This window comes from Dermacentor andersoni, chromosome 1 (genome assembly GCF_023375885.2).
Source record: "Dermacentor andersoni chromosome 1, qqDerAnde1_hic_scaffold, whole genome shotgun sequence".
Classification (NCBI taxonomy): domain Eukaryota; kingdom Metazoa; phylum Arthropoda; class Arachnida; order Ixodida; family Ixodidae; genus Dermacentor; species Dermacentor andersoni.
Window position 1 is genome coordinate 65558958 of NC_092814.1, and position 17094 is coordinate 65576051.

Sequence of the window (17094 nt, forward strand, 5' to 3'; positions counted from 1 at the left end):
TAAAATTTTTTTAAAAGGCTCTACTGTCATACTGTGCAACCATACTCAGGTGAACCGGCTTTCGGATGGTGTAGCAATTGTTCTGCAGGGCGGGTACCGCAGCCAGAAAAGTTACCATTAACAGTCACATCGAAGCTGTTGCTGTCACCGTTTTAGCACACAAAACCATCACCATTTATTAAATATACATTCCACCTCATTTGCGTTTTGCTGTAAGAGATCTAGAATTAATTTTAAACAAGCTACCTGAACCTTTTTAATAGCGTCCGTTGTCGCATGGTGGAGGGCTACACCAGAGCAGAACCTGCAGAAGGAAAAGGCGTCGCAGGTAAGCGGCTGTTGTCATGGCTGTCCTGCCACCGAGCCGATAGAGTGCCGCACAGCACGGTGTCACACTTATGTAGCCCTGTGATGCATGCGACGTTATCCGGTGTCTTGGTATCGGATAACGCCCATAACGCATTATAGAGCAGAAAAACAACTGACACCAGGGGACAAACACTTAAAAGATTTTATTCTAACAAATGACATATGCTTTTAAACACTGGTGCTGTAACCTATTGCTCCCCAAGCACAGGAGCTGTGAGCTGTCTAGATCTGGCACTGTGCTCTCCATCTCTCATTGGCGATTTCCAATGGAGTGTTATCGATAATCCGTGTGGTAGTGACCATATGCCAGCTATTATTAAAGAAAGCATCTGCTTTCCCTGCGATATGATTGAGATTACCTCGTTGGAAACACCATCTTGCAAACTGGCCCCTATTCACTGAAAAGGCCAATCTGGATAACATGTCGGCTGAGTTAACGATAGACAAAATGAATGAAAAGATTACGGCCTGAATACTTGCTACAGCAGAACAAACAATCCCACAATCCTCTTGGCTTCTTAGGAAAAAAATTAAAACCCTGGTGGACGAATTATTGTACCGGAACTAAAAACTACAAAACAAAGCGTGAAGTATCTTTCGGCCATACCCAACACAAGATAACCTCCTCTCTTTCAAAAAAGCGAAAGCCAGGCACACATGCAGGCAAGCTGAAAGACAGTCTTGGAAAAACTATCTGTCATCCATAAATAGCTCGATAACTTCCAAAAGAATGAGGGATCAGGTTAATAAATTTAGAGGTGACTACTCTCCTTACACACTCCCCATAGTCTCACCTCCAGGTACGCAAATGAACTTAAATGCACAAGCAGACGTATTAGGGAAGCATTTCCATAACATATCAAGCTCAGTAAACTATTCTGCTGCATTTCAAAAGGATAAGCAATCGCCAGAAAAACTAAAGCTTCCGACCACAGGAAGTTCAGAGAAATCCTATAATGCCCCCTTAACACTCCTGGAAATCAACAGAGTACTCACTACTAGCAAATAAAGAGGACCTAGTCCGGACAGAGTACATTACATAATGATCGCTCACCTATCCCCTAAAGCAGTTGAGACCTTGCTCTTTTTTTTTTTTTTTTTAACATAATCTGCGGAATGGGAAAAATGCCAAATGAGTGGAAAAAAGCCATCATAATCCCTATCTTGAAAGCTGGAAAGCATCCTACAAAAGCAACCAGCTACAGACCTATAGCACTCACAAGCTGTCTTGTCAAGTCTTGTGAAGCCATTATAAACATCAGATTAACATATGTCCTTGAAACCGAGAACCTGCTGGATAGCCATCAGTGTGGGTACAAGAAAGGTTGCTCTACAACAGATCATCTAGTCTGGCTAGAACACGAGATACATGCAGCCTTTTCTACGCAAGCAATACTGTCTCCTGGTTTTCTTCGATCTAAAAAAGGTGTACGACACAATATGAAGTTTGGTATTTTAAGGGACTTAGCGGATTTAGGGATTCGTGGTAGAATGGTCAAATGTCTAGCCAATTTCATGTCCGGCCAAACATTCCAAGTGTGTTTAGAAACGGTGCTGTCACGCATATTCATTCAGGAAAATGGTGTGCCACAGGGATGTGTATTAAGCAAAACATTGTTTGTGGTGAAAACAAACTCGGTCAATAACATAATTCCATCCTATGTAATGCACTCATTATATGTGGATGATCTACAAATCGTGTGTCATGCATCAAACTTGGCAACCTGCGAACGGCAAATTCAAATTACAACAAACTCTCACAGTGGGCATCTGAAAACGGTTTTCGCTTCTCAACTGGAAAAACTATTAGTGTTGTTTTTTCACAAAAATAGGCCTACAACACTACCGGTAAAAGTAGGACACAAGTTTCTAGGTGTTCTGTTTGATAAAACGTTGAACTTTCTCGCGCACATAAATAGTCTTAAAGTAAAGCGAACAATGCACTTAACACCCTCAAAGTCCTGTTCCTGAAGTGTGGGGGCTATGACCATAAATGCTCACTACACATCTACCAAACTTTAGTATGTAGCATATTAGACTACGATAGCATCATATATGGTTCAGCCAGACAGTCTTACATCAGACGACTTCACTCAGTTCATAACTTTGGACTACGACTGGCAAGTGGTGCTTACAGAACATCACCTGTCCAGAGTTAATACATTGACTGCAATGAGCCTCCTTTACAGCAGAGCAGAACGCTACGAACTTTTTCCTACGTACTCGGAATCCAGTCCTCACCACAACACATATGCTACAACATTGTCACACTGTGCAGCTCACGCTTACATTATGCAAATAAACCGAACATAATTAGGCCACTTGTCCTGCGATACGAGGAATATTGTCAAGATTATGACATTCCTCGCGAAGTCCTTCAGGTTGCCAGAAAGCCACAACGTTGGCCCCCATGGTACGATTTCTCACCGTTATGTGACTGAACACTAACACATTTAAAGAAAAGAGACACCCCACATGAACACATTATACAAGAATTTCGTGCTGTTCATGAAAAATATAAAAATTACATGAAATTTTATACTGACGGTTCTAAAACAAAAGAACACGTGGGTGTGGGGGCTGTAACAGAAAATTTGCAAAGTATTCGATTACCGCAGCATGCCTCTGTCTACGCAGCCAAAGTATATGCAATGTGGACGGTAGTTCAAAATATCATCGCTGACAAACACGAAAACACAGTCATATACACAGATTAATTAAGCATACTCGAGGCTCTACACGTGAAATCCGAATGTGAACCCCTGTTAGGGGATATTTTAAACACATTAACGTCAAGCAAGAATGGCAGATCAATTAAGTTTTTTGCTGGATACCAAGCTATGTTGGGATACTGAGTAATCAAGCAGCGGATAGATGCGCGTCAATGGCAGTATACAAAAACATAACAAACACACTTCTATATAGAGATAGTGTCAATGCAATTCGGAAAGTCTTGGCGTCAAAATGGCAACACGAATGGGACCGTTGTTTAAGCAACAAACTACATCTTATTAAATCTGTAATTGGCGAGTGGAAGTCATGCAGTCACCAGCAACGGTTCTATGAGGTGATCTTTTGTTGACTTCGGATTGGACACACACATCTGACGCACAATTTTCTCCTTCGAAAGGAAAACCCACCAACTTGCGAAAAATGCCATGAACCTCTTGCAGTCATCCTTATGACATGTCCACACATCAACACATGGAGACTGAAGTTTTTACACAACCTGTATAATTTACATAAACCATTACACCCTGCCCTATTACTGGCAGATGACCTGCCAGTGCCATTTACTAACCTGTTCGACTTTTTTGAGAAGACTGGTTATTTACACCAACTATAATGTAATGCAGGTTTACCTGCTCTAATGTTGTTTTCTTTTGTCTTGTGACTAGCGCAACATGGCCTTAATTGCCTTTGTACCATTAAACCCAAATTAACCAACCAACCGTCGACCAATACTATTTTTCGTGTGAAACTTTTTGTTGGTCACAGGCGACGTGCATTTTCATGTGCCAACCGCAGCCCTAACTCCTTCAGTACAAGGGCAGAAGAGAAGCACCATCAGCTGAAACAAACTTTTTGGAATCGAAGCCTATGCAAGCATCTGTTTTATCTGTATAATACATGCCCCATATTCTGCTTTTTCGTGTCTTGTCAAATGATGACAAAACGTCAAGTCAACAAAGTCGCTGGTGGCCGACATGATTGCTGGGAGTAGGCATTCACTAGTGATCACTTTTGTGTTACTTAGGCGCGATTTCATGTATTGGCATTGGATGCTTCGAGGGCTGTTTGTTACACTTTGCAACATAAGGTGCCCAGTGCACGTCCCGTACCAAATCACGCAAAATCTCGCAAGAGTGATCACATTCCCAAATGCAACTATGTATATTCAAACTGGCAACACATAATGGGCCGACTATGCCTAGCATGTGCCGGCCGCTACGATGCTGGTAGCATGTTTATGTTTGCCCGTGGCCAGCTCTCTCAGCATTCGATTTTGCTAACTTCAGGCAGCTTCGGGTTGTCTTGGTATCCCAGCCCATGTGACTTCCTATCAAGATCGGAACTAGCTGACTGCCAGAACTCCAAAAATCAGAAGCCCAATGTAGCGTAGATACCGCAGCCGTTGTGGGGTGCCACAATGATTGCGCTCCGCTGAGGACAACAGTGTGCTCTTATTGTTCTCTGTGGGTGGCACAACTCAAAGCCCAAGTGCTAGCATCTGACGAACAAGTTGTCTGCTTACCGAGTTGTATATCCTCGAGGTGTGTCGCCACCATGGTCAAAGCTTGTTACGTCAGAAATCCTTTCAATGCAAGTCTGAAGTGTAGCATCCATCACTTAGCCGATGTGTGCACTGCTAACATACTTGCACGAGCAAACTTGCAGGTGAAGTTTATTCAACTCTAGGAAATTGTGTGGTTGTTCTAGAGATAAGTACGAAAGCAAATCTGCTAGGCCTGTCAGTCAGTGTTAGAATGGTTGTGCATAGCTATCTAGTACACTGTATCATAGAAAAGGAATGAGACACCATGAACTGAACCGTAAGCTGAGGGATAGCCTCCAAGTTAGGCGCGTCGTAGGAACCAGTCGGAAGTAGTGGTGTCTATGTGAACATCCAAAATCAGCTTTGAAGTGCATGCCACAGTGATGTTCAATAGGTGGAGCTCTGCTGTAGCCTTCGCAGTACGAGGCATTGAAGAAGGACCGGGACCACCACAAAGGGAATGACAGGGAATCTTTGATTGCCAATAACTCTGCTTCTGCTGAACGCATTGAAGTAGTTTTTGTGGCCAAGTATTTCTAAAAGGGTTTTCTTTATTGTCAAATGCATTTCTCAGCTTTGATAAAAAGTGGTTCAGGACCCCCTTAAAACGCACAAACACTTTTCTAACTAATTATAGAATAGCCTATTATGGGCGTCACCTTGCAGATCTCCTACAGTAAAAATATTTCAAATCCTTTAAGTATAAGCATAGTTAGACGTAGTTATAGCACCGATGAGCGGCATTATCTTTCCTTTCGTCTCCACTAGTGCAATGGAAGCTACACAGGGGAGTTGGCGAGGTGGCAAGGCTCTGCCGAAAGGTTGAGCATCTTACCAACCAAAGGGCTTGTCACAGCACCCTGTGGCGGCTGCAGCATGCCCCTCCTTTATCGTAGGCCACGCAGCCATGATTCTTCTGTCTTTGTGAGATTGTAGGCATATATAGTCTTCATTTGTTTACCTCAAAAATAGCAATAATGGTATTACTGAGAATGTTCTCTCAATGATGAAATTGGCCAATAGCTGTTGGTGGGCTTTGCTGCTTGCAATGTTAATATTGCGAAGGCGAGAGCAAGTGATTTTTCACTGTTTTTGACATGATATTGTGAATTCCCTGCTGCATGTAGTGCAGTAATATTTGACTCACATGCTCACAGTAGCTTCTTGTGCAGATCAGCAACGTTTTCTTCTTATGTTCAAAACATGTTTCGGGGCTCCTTTAAGCTTATAGGTGTAAGAAGCCCCAGCTAGCAGATGACTTATGCTGCAGGAGTGGCAATGGTAGCAATGAAATTTTAGTATTAGGCAGTGTACTTTCATATGTATTAATAATCAGGCCTCGAAGATCTGGACAATGTAATGTGCACCATGCTGGTTATTATGCTGAAAAATAACCTAAATGAAGTCGAGGTACCCAAGTGCATATCATGCTGGTGTGCAACTGCTGAAAGTGTTTTGCATTTAAGCCGTGATGTGGTCTCTGCTAGAGCTTTAAGCAGTCTGTGTAACTTTGTCAGTTTCGTTTATGGGAAATAAGCAGTATATGTAAAGTGTTGGGCATGTCATCACCAGTTCTTTGGCTTCTGCTGTCGCATGGCCTTCGAGATTGGGGAGGCAGCACATAGCCATTGAATAATATTGATTACAAGCAACAAATACAGGACAGAAAGTACAGTAGCATTTACAACATAGTAAGCAAAAACATAAACTCTAAACTTAATCATAGTGCTCCTTTGACGTTATGTTATGAAAGCTTAGCGCACTTACAAAAATCTCCAGAACTGATAGCATGAACAGAACATACTGTCCCCAAACATGATCACAGTCTGTGCACTGTTAACCAAATACTCAGAACATATTCACTTGTGGTGAGTCTGCGGTGTTCACGGAAGCACATTTGCTGATGTGGCCTACGAACTCCTGACACTTCGTGCTTGCCTGATATAAACGTGGCCATACAGGAAGCCCAACACTAGACCTGGCTGTTAATGGTAGCACCTCAGCGAGTTAGGTCTTCGTATGGCATGACTTGAGTGACAGCAGGTGCTGGGTGATGATGTTGCTTGGATGCAGTGCTAATATGTCCAATCTTCTTGCATTTTAAGGTCTCTGTGCTTGCTCCTCTCATGCTGCTAAGTCTTTCCCTCACATGTGCTTCATTTTCTTCATGTTTAGGCATCATGCTTCTTTTACTTCTGCTTTGTTGTTATTCCATATTCCATCATCTGCCATATTTTTTCTTGTCAATCATGATACTTATGTTCCTATGAGTAGGCCTTATTGGTGTTTAGGTGCAAGGTCCTGAGCACAGGCTAGATTCTAACAGCAACAAGAGCAAACACCTACCAAGTTTGTATGCTGTCATGGATGGGATGGCAAAAGCTTGCCTGCAGGCAGAAAGCACTAAAATGAATTCATGCTCCACTGCTTCAACTGACAACGTTATCCAGCCAAGGGCACACATTTCTATGCTCATTGTGCTGCGTGCCTGACAGACACAGAGCTCCCCCTTGACCTTGACTGTTATAAAATTTTAACTGGATAACATTTTATTGAAGCACAACACAGAAACCTCTTGTATACAAGGTATTCATTCTGTTATTGGTAAGAAACAATAAAAGTAGTTTATAATTGCAGTTAATTTTTTTCAGAATACTCTATTTTTTTGGACAATCTAGTTGTCCCTTTCGTGTCTGAAAAATCTGTCCTAGACGATATTTCTAAGCCATGACAAGGAATGTTTGTGCCCTGCACTTTTTGAACTATTCCAAGTGATGTTTCACAGGAAGCCAATAAGATTTCTTGCTTGACTGACCACCCCCACCCATTCAGTGCATTTGGGAAAAGGTTGCAATTTTAAAATTTGTTTTATAGCTTATGGTGTTTAAGCAAAATATCGAAATTTTGCCTGTATCATAAAAAAGGGCTCTTTTGCTATATCAGTACATTTATATGCAACCATCAAAGTCTGTGAACTGGAAGATGACTCGCCATGGTGGCGTAATGGCTTTCGTGTTGTGCTGCGATGCTTGCGGGCACGAGATCAAATCCCAGCCGGAACAGCCACATTTTGACAAGGGCAAAATGCGATAACCTCCATGTACCATGCATTGTGTACACGTTAATGAATCCCTGGTGGTCAAAATTAATCCAGAGCCACCGCCCGAGCCAATATGGCATGCCTCATAATCATATTGTGGTTTTGGCATGTTACACCCCAAAATTTAATTTAATTTTTGACTGGAAAATGGAGACCTGTGAGAGCTGCAGGTGAACAAAAGTGGAATTTCAGGCAAGTGCAGGCATTCTGGCAAATAAACCTGCCTTCCTCAATGTAGCAGTGGTGATAGAAAGGTTTCCTGAAAATGCACAGATGGTCGGGGTGGTGAGGAGATTAAGTGGCACACGCTATCAGATATACTCTGTTTCAGTATTTCCTAGGAGCAGAGCTAAAGCTACGTCACCTGCGAGCGTAGATTCTTGTGCAGCGAGATGTGTGATGGTGCACAACCCGTTGCATGACTAAACGGCCTTAATAATGGTCTTGTCGGCAGGTGTTTACTTTGAAGATTCTGTGCAGTTCATGGCTGCGGTTTATTGCATGATTTTGCTTCGTTTTATAATATTTATTGAGGCTCTATATTACTGAAAATAGAGTTTTACACTTGTTTGAAACGTGTAAAGAACAAAAAAAGATAACTCATTACATTCATTAAAATAATTGACACTGTTTTTATTTAAGAAGTACAAACAATTAATTGTTTTGAAAGTGGCTAAATTTCTACATGTAGTCGGCACAGCTGCAGAACCGTGGACAACTCCCTCCTAGGTAATGCTTTGTCCTTTGCAGAAATGGCATCCACAGACTCACTTGCATGGTATCGTTTCAAGCTGCTCTTTTACGGGAAAGGAGTGAATTAGTCGGCATTGAACATGCTTGCAGTAGTGCAGTAAATATGCATGAATTCTAATTAAGAAAGCGGCTGCACTTCGGCTGCAATCGGGAAAACGGCTGTAATTGGGACCTCCTCCTTCCTGCGTAGGAGGTCCCGATTCAGTCTCTGACTATACGACCTCCTTCTGTATACACAAATTGTTGTAATTAATTTTATGCCTTAATAAAACCACTTCTGACTCTGACTTACGAATGTCTGTGAGCACACCATGTACAAGTGGATGTTACAAGTGGGATTAAGAGATGGCGTCATCATCCCGTGCAGCACGCTGGCCAAGTGCTCCTTCTGAACCCTCTGCTTCCGCTTTCTCTGCAACCCTCCTTCTCCTCTGTATCTCGAGATGTCTCGAAGATGCACATCTTTTTGGTGTCAGAACGAATATGGGATAAATTTTCTACCACTGCTAACACATCAGCTAATCTCACTGCACAGTTGCATTCTTCGTAGATGGTGCCGCCGCCCACACTGCAGCGCTCGCTGCTAGCAGACGACGTGACATGGAAGGCCATCTTTAAGATGTGTTCGCCCTCCTGATTGGTCAAAGAAGCCTGTAGCTTCCACAGTGTTGCAAAAAACTACTGAAGCAGAGTATATAGGTAGAGAGCCTAGCAATAAGAGTGTTTTATGATGTCTTCACTTGCCCAAAAGAAGACAGGCTGCAGTCTGTAGAACACATAGAAAATGACTTAATAAAGGCAGTCATTATGCAAGCAAGATTATTGGTGTACATTGCATCGTGGTCCTTTGAGTGGCAAGCTTCCCGATGTGCTCCTGTAAAGCAGGAAACTTACTCAACTCTCTGTTTTGTCTTTACTGTTGCAGTGTAATGCTTCACAACTCAAGCTTCGCTTCGTTTGTCACAGTGTGTTCTGTTCTAGGCCTCTACTTTTTTTTATTTTTCAAAGTGATGCACACTTGAAAAGTGTCAGCACTTCCATGAGGCCTAGATCATCATTTTCATTTTCTTTTGCTTCTTTCTTTTTTTTTTTTTCAAGACAAATATGATGACAAAGGGTCACCAACAGACTTCATATTTACTGCCATCTGCTCCGTGTTCCCTGATAAGCGATCCCCACAAGAATTGAAGGAGCGGTTCGTACCACTACATGTACCTTCTTTTAAAATATTGTTAGCTATATTCTGTGCCCTTGCATAATTTAAAAAATAATAATGAAGTGCTATTGTGTTCTGTAAAGGCTAGCACATGAAATTCACGCATACATAAAGTATATAAGCATGATATAAATGGGCTGACATCTGATAAATTATTTTCTGTGAACTACAGCATATTGTGCACAAATCATAATTGCTAAGTTCTTTGTGCAGCACTTTTTTCATCTTGCTGGCAGCTTTGCCATAGTATGAGGACATTACTATGAAAAAACAGTGCAGCCTGCGTACAGTGAGGGATATGTGTCCATATACAGTGCCTGTGCAAACTGTAGGTACTCAGCAAATTGCTAGGGCAGAGTATTTGCAGCTCAGTTCTTGTGCTCACATTAGAGAGCTTTAGCCAAATGTTAGCAGTCTGCTATGCTTAGACCAGTGTATCGTACTATTTGCACATAGCCACTCACCTATAATGCCGGTGCTGGTACACACAGCACTCGTGCCAGCAATGAAAGACAAAATGCTGCCTTGCTCCTCTGCAGCGTGACAGTGTGTGCATTTGGTTTCTTTGTCGTTTTGCAGCCAAGCTGATTGCACATTGCTCGCGTCTCTGGCAGACACACTATGATGTTCTTACCAAAAGTTCAAAATCAACGCAGTCCTCTGTAGTGCCCCAGCATGTGAAATGCGAGTGGAGTGGATTGTAAGCGATACTCAGCTAAAACTATCTGTAGGAATTACTTCTTGTTACCTTAGTACAGGTAAAATGCACTGCCATCATATACCCCTTGACCTGGGCCACCATCTTGTGCGCGTTCGAAAACCTGATGTTCGGCTTCATCTCATGCGATTGTCCTAGGCCGCACCGAAAATCACGGCCTAGGCCAATCGCGTGAGGTGAAACCAAATGTCAGCCTTTCAAACATGTACAAGATAGCGGCCCTGTGTGCCAGTGTCGTAAATTGTTTATTACAAGTTTGAACAAGTATGCGATAGATTGTGCTTTGTGTTTTCTTTCTATTGATGCTTATGCTGTCACTAATGCATACCATAGTGTATAAGAAATCGGGACCTTGAACAGCTGCAATGAACACTTTTAGTCCTGTTCTGCTTGTTTTTCTGCATTAAAAATAATGGAACCATTATTGCGGATGTGTCTTGTTGATGCGTTTATGCATCGATGATGAGTTTTATGACTGACTAATATCTTATAGTCTGCACTAGCAGTATTTAAATATCCCTTGTTGTCTTATAAAAACAACACATGTAAAGAGATCATCTTTACTGGTTGGTATGTAGTAATTTCGTTTCCTTTCCTCCAGCACACCTTGCTGTTTCTGGTCAGTAACAGCGGTAGTCTTGTATGTATGTTAAAATTTTTGTGAATGGGAAGTGGCGCTTCACTGCTGAGAGTAGCTCTTGTCTCTGGCAGGTACCGGGAGTTGATGGAGAAAGTAAACCCACCCACTGTTCCACCTGAATGCACACCCAACATGGATGGACCATTCGCTCAGTCGGTACCTCGTGAACAAAGCATGCACTCTTTTCGGACTCTTTTCTGTCGGCGTTGCTTCAAGTATGACTGCTTTTTGCACAGTGAGTAGCTGTTCTACTTTTGTGACTTGGTGGAAATGGTGGCTAATGATTATTGTGTTTGCTGACAGATGAAAAGATGATGGTAGGTAGTTTCGGGACTTCAGAAATTGGTGCCCTAGAAAGAACCAGATACGACCAGGCAGTTTAGTTCATTGCCTGCTGGAGAGAAAAAAAATGTGCTGAGGAGTCAGCCTCATGATTCTTGCTTTGAGCTTCTTTGCGTGTTATTATCGAAAATTTGACCTTTATCTCAGGTGTTGGAATTTGCTGTCTGGTTTAAAAAACATCACAAGCAAGCTGCAACTCAAGCTTTTGAATCATGTCAAATTTGTTGAATTATGGAAGCATAATACCGGTGAGGTACCTGTACCAGTCACCTACCTGTCTACCGGTCACCCACCTGTCTGCGAGAATACATTACATGTTAAGCAACCTTACAACCAGTTTCGCAAAGGCGATTTCTTCCTCTCTTCATTTGCATTTGGAAAATAGAAAATTTTTGTACTCACTTGCTGCCGTTGCTTCTAATTGCGTGCTCTGTCAGTGGCAATATTGCTATGAAACCTTTGTTACAGGAGTCTGAATAGCAGGAGTGTAGGATGCACTGCGTGGCGTTCATATTGTGTCCTATAGGGGCAGTGGCAGCATACAAGTGGAGATTCAGTATTTTGTTTCAATGTTGTGGAAGCACAAGAGTCCTAAAGCAATAAGAAAAAGTGTAACTTTATGTGTTAACAACCAAACAACATGTTTTTACAAATACAAAAATGCTGCACAAAAAAAAAAAACGTGGGATAACTAAAAAAAAAGGTATTACATTTGCATTTTTGTGCGAGTGTAGAACATTTAAGCTGCTACTGTATGAAAACATCTTAATCTTTATTTTTAAGCATGAAGAAAACTAATGATGTCTTACTTTCACTGAGTATTTGTTGTGATGTAGCATTGAGAAATTGAGGTCAAGGCTCGGTTATTGGTCTTAAATTAATTTATCTAGGCCAGCAAAAAATAACAATTTCTAAAAAACAATGTAACACATGTGATGCTTTAATTTTGTAGGTGGATATTTGCTCATGACACTGCAGACTATAAAAAAAGATGTGACTCTTTTCATTCTCTTCCTCCTTTGGTTCCTTTTTCTCCTGAACTTTCCTGTATTTTTTTTCTTTTGTGCCCTTATTTATTAGCAAATAGAGGGATGGATATTCCTCCAGGTAAACAGAACACAACTATTTGCATCTCTGCTTTCACTCTCCACTGTTTCTTTCTTCCTAAGCTTTTCTGTTTTTGTGTGTCTGTGTGTATCTAATGCTTACTAGATCCCAGCATCCTGCTGCACCTTTGCCTGTATTTACTACATGCTTTCCCTGCCACTCTGAATGGCCAAGTTTGATAGAGTACTCTTCTGCAAGCCAGGCTGGTCATAAAGCTTCGAAATGTCATCAATGGCTTCAGCATCAAACAGTGACTTGCTTTAATAAAATGGTGTTAGTAATGAGGTACAGCCTTATTGCTTGCCTCTCCAATTAAAGCAATAACACTAAAGGGTGTGAGCATCCGAAGTGTACCATTGGAATCGTATTATTACTTTTGAAGGCAGAAACCCATGCATCTTGCAGTGTGAAAGGAATTTCCATCATTCATACCAATTGAAACTATTATAAGTTAGCATTTTTTAGGCATACTTGAGAGTGCAGTAACATGTCATTACCTTTGCCGTGTTAAGGCATGTTGAATGAGGGGGTGGGGGGAGGGCATAGATTCTGTAGCATTAATTTACAGCTAGTGGCTTATTTCAAAGCTTGATGATCAGCCTGTAATACTTCATCTCTTCATCTGGCATGTATTCTTCATCTTAGAAATGCATCATGTGAGCATTTTAAATCGGCTTGCACGATCTGTCGTACAAGCATACTAATGATTAGTTCATTGTTGGGACTTGTTATGGCAGCTGTTAACTGCAGATATCAATAAAATCAAAAAAGGTAATTTAAAAAAATAAATAAATCTTATCAGTGACTCTTACAAACAATGAAGACGTTTCCTTCTTTAGTCTCACTATCCTAATGTAATACATTGCCTTTAACTACGGTTGAAAGTAGTTGCGTGTTATTGTCATTAGCTTCTACCATCAACAACATTGGCCTGACTATACGTCTTATTGTGTTATTCCTATCTTCACCCCTCTTTTTTTCCCCTTGTGGTTCTTTCTTCGTGTAAGTGTCTAATGCTACCTTTTACTTGATACAAGAGCTATAACTGAATAAAATGTGTTAAAGGGGTTAGAGGATATCTTAGTTAAAACATCGTTGACCTAACATTGTGATAACAGCTTAAATTTTATTGCTTTGTTCCCTAGCTTTAGCACACGGAAACTAAACAAGTATTTGTGATTTTCCTATTTTGTGTTTAAAGGGCCCCTGAAACGATTTTGGCGATTTTGTACAAACGTACCGAGTTGTTAGAGTAGGTCCTTCTGATCATTAATTGACACATCTAAGTGCTCCGCGTAAAGCTTGTAATTTATTACTAGGTTTTCAAAACGCACATCGCTGCCGACCACAGCACATCGCTCGGCTGAGTTTTAAGCAACCCCTACCCATGTGACGTCATTTGCCCCAATGAAGTTAGTAGGGCAAGCTATCCGATTGGCTGCCCAGGGCGCGTCATCAATAATTTTTGCAACTTTATGGTGAACAAATGTTGTTCGTAATACTTGGAATGCTAGTTAATTTGTTCCTATAAAAAGAAAGTAACATAAAGAGAATGCACAAGAACAATTTCTCACTACACTTAAGCACTTCCGGCAAAGAGCAAGCATTGTCTGCTTGTGTTACAACGTCGTTCATTTTTTATGAGAGCTCCGCTGTCAGAGTCGGTCTGAGTCTTTCCGTGAGCACCATGATTTGACTTTGTTGTGTTGTGGGCTGCAAACATAGCGACTGGCAATATGTCAAGCTGCGACGTCGTGTCCCTCTGCAAGGCAGCAGACGGGCGGGCTGGCTACAGCGCAACGGACTGCCGCTATCCGATCGGCGCCAGGATTTGCACATTTGCGGCCGTCACATTACACTGGAGGATCACTACCGCAATAGCATTTCGCGAGTTCTGTATTCGGGTAAATGCAAGCGCTAGGGGACAGGGCCAGGCTGTTTGACCGTGCCGTTTCATGGGATGAGCAGAAACGCACATGTGAATGGTCTGCATGGTGCAGCCACCTGGTGGCACAGAGCTCAACCAAACCCAGTAGCAGTAACGAAATGTATTCTTTGCTGCTGGTGTAAATTTTTCACAGGAGTGTAATCGTTAACACATTGTTTTTGGAAATGTTTAAATTGTTTTACACTTGGTTAGAGCAATATTAGCGCTTTGTTTGGCTGGTTAAGCTTTGTGCAAACAAGTGGCTGGACTGTGCAGACCAGACTGATCAGGCTGCTCACATATGTCTACGCTAAAGCTCCTTCATCAGCTTGAGTTTATGCCTCTAGCCATCCGTCCGAACAGCCAGCTCGCCTGTGATTACTGGAATACCAGACACGTTCTGCGCTGCGACAGAATGCTCGCAACGCACGCTGCTTCTGTAGCTCTCGCTTGGGGTTGACTGCCAAGCAGCTGGCGGAAAGGTTGGAGAGGCCTCACGTGCTCGCTCCTAGAGAACCAGAAGTTGACGACATGACGTGCCATCGTGACGCAGAGCCAGGGAAGGCAGAACTTAGCCCAATCACTCGGCGAATGAGTTGAGGAGAAATACATGACTATGGAGGAGGGTAACTTGTAATCGTCCGTACCTCTCTGAATATGAGACGCTTAACACAAATTTTGGTGCGAATGATTAACTTTAGCTGCACCCAACACGTCTACAAAATTTGTCTGAACCGTTTCGGGGGCCCTTTAATAATGTGGGAGGATGGTCGTGCATAATTTCAGCATAGTGTACACCCTGGTTTACCAAATTAAGTTCTTGTGCATTTATATCAATTTGCTCATTTTCGGAAAGTAAAATGGAGCTAACTGAAGGCTTTATTAATTAATTGCCTCTGATAATTTCCCACATTCATGTTCATAGTGCAGTGTTTATTGCATCGCACGCGTAATGCGAAGACATGGGATCATTCCCCACCCGTGGCAAGTTGTTTTTTCATCCACTTTCAATTCCATTAATTTATTATTTCTTTATTTCAATTAGTCAGTACAAGTAACTTCCCCTGTGTTGTCCTTGGTGTCTTTGTTTGTTGGCTTTTTTTGATGTAAAGAAAGGGGTCTTACAAGGAGACACAATCATTCCAATGTTGTTCACTGCATGCTTGGAAGAAGTATTCAACCTATTAAATTGGGACAGCTTAGGGGTAAGGCTCAACGGCAAATATCTCGGCAACCTTTGGTTTGCAGATAACATTGTCCTATTCAGCAACTCTGACGACGAGTTACAACAAATGATTGAGGACCTTAACAGAGATAGTGTAAGAGTGGGGTTGAAGATTAATATGCCGAAAACAAAGATAATGATTAAAAGCCTGGCAAGGCAACAAGTTCAGGATTGCCAGTCAACCTCTAAATTATGCGAAGGAATATGTTTACCCAATACAATTATTCACAGGGAACCCTGATCACAAGAAAGGAATTTACAGTAGAATAAAGTTGGGTTGGAGCGCATATGGTAAACATACTCAGATTCTTACTGGAAGCTTACAATTATCACTAAAAATAAAGGTGTACAATCAATGCATTCTACCGGTGCTAACATATGGGCCAGAAACTTGGAGACTGACAAGAAAGCAAAGCTCGAAAACAAGTGTAAGGACTGCACGAAGAGCGATGGAACAAAGAATGATAGGCGTAACGTTAAGAGACAGGAAGATAGTGGTGTGCATCAGAGAGGAAACGGGCATAGCCGAAATTCTAATCGACATTAATCGAAAGAAATGGAGCTGGGCAGGTCATGTAATGTGTAGGTTAGATAACTGGTGGATCGTTAGGGTTACAGAATGGGTGCCAAGAGAAGGGAAACGCAGTCGAGGACGGCAAAAGACTAGGTGGGGTGATTAAACTAGGAATTCGCAGGCGCAAGTTGGAATCGGTTGGCGCAGCACAGGGGTAATTGGAGATCGGAGGGAGAGGCCTTCGTCCTGCAGTGGACTTAAAATAGGTTGATGATGATGATGGTTTACATGGCTCACATTCCTGCACTTTCGATGGAGAAGGAGAATAGGTGGATGCGTTGGTTCAGGGGGGAGTGAGGGAAGTCAGAATTGTGTTGCAATAGTGAGGGAATAGTGGAGGGGAGCGTTGCTTTTTCTTCAAATAATTAGGGGTTACAAAAGTGAAAAAGAATACATGTAAGCATGTATTAACTCGGTGTGCCTAGTTTTTGCCAGAAAATAGGAAGTAAAAGAGATGTGGCTTGGACAGTTGAAAAATTAGCAATAAAAATCTGAAAAAAAAAGAAAGGTTATAGGAAATGGAGTTTTATCAGAACGTGTTTGGTTGAGTGAGTTGTGCAAATGGGAAATGAAAGCAATGAGTATTAATCAGTGCTGGGCAGTATCCAAGGTACATGTATCTTAGATACTCTTTGGGTATCTTTTATCTGTGTTGTGATATGTCTGGCAAGACATGTATCAGTATCTGTATTTACTATACTTGAAACAATGTATTGTGTATCTTAAAATACAAGATACTGCTATCGCAACATTACCATGAGAAACTATAAACGTTGGCTGAGCCCTCCAGCGAGGGCAGGCGATGAGGTCTGCACGTCCCTCTTGGTGGAGCAGAATCTCCTTTGTT

General features: G+C 41.9%; 1 protein-coding gene across 3 annotated transcripts in view; it reads left to right on the top strand.

Moving 5' to 3' along the window:
• The window catches only part of E(z) (histone-lysine N-methyltransferase E(z)), a 69248-nt gene that overhangs the window by 17751 nt on the left and 34403 nt on the right, over positions 1 to 17094 (top strand). For 2 of the 3 annotated variants that reach the window (XM_050193277.3, XM_072285923.1), the window contains 3 exons: positions 9597 to 9693; positions 11144 to 11307; positions 12495 to 12521. In XM_050193277.3, the coding sequence (XP_050049234.1) occupies positions 9597 to 9693; positions 11144 to 11307; positions 12495 to 12521 (288 nt within the window). The remainder of the gene's footprint in view (positions 1 to 9596; positions 9694 to 11143; positions 11308 to 12494; positions 12522 to 17094) is intronic. The other variant, XM_050193278.3, reaches the window with a different exon arrangement.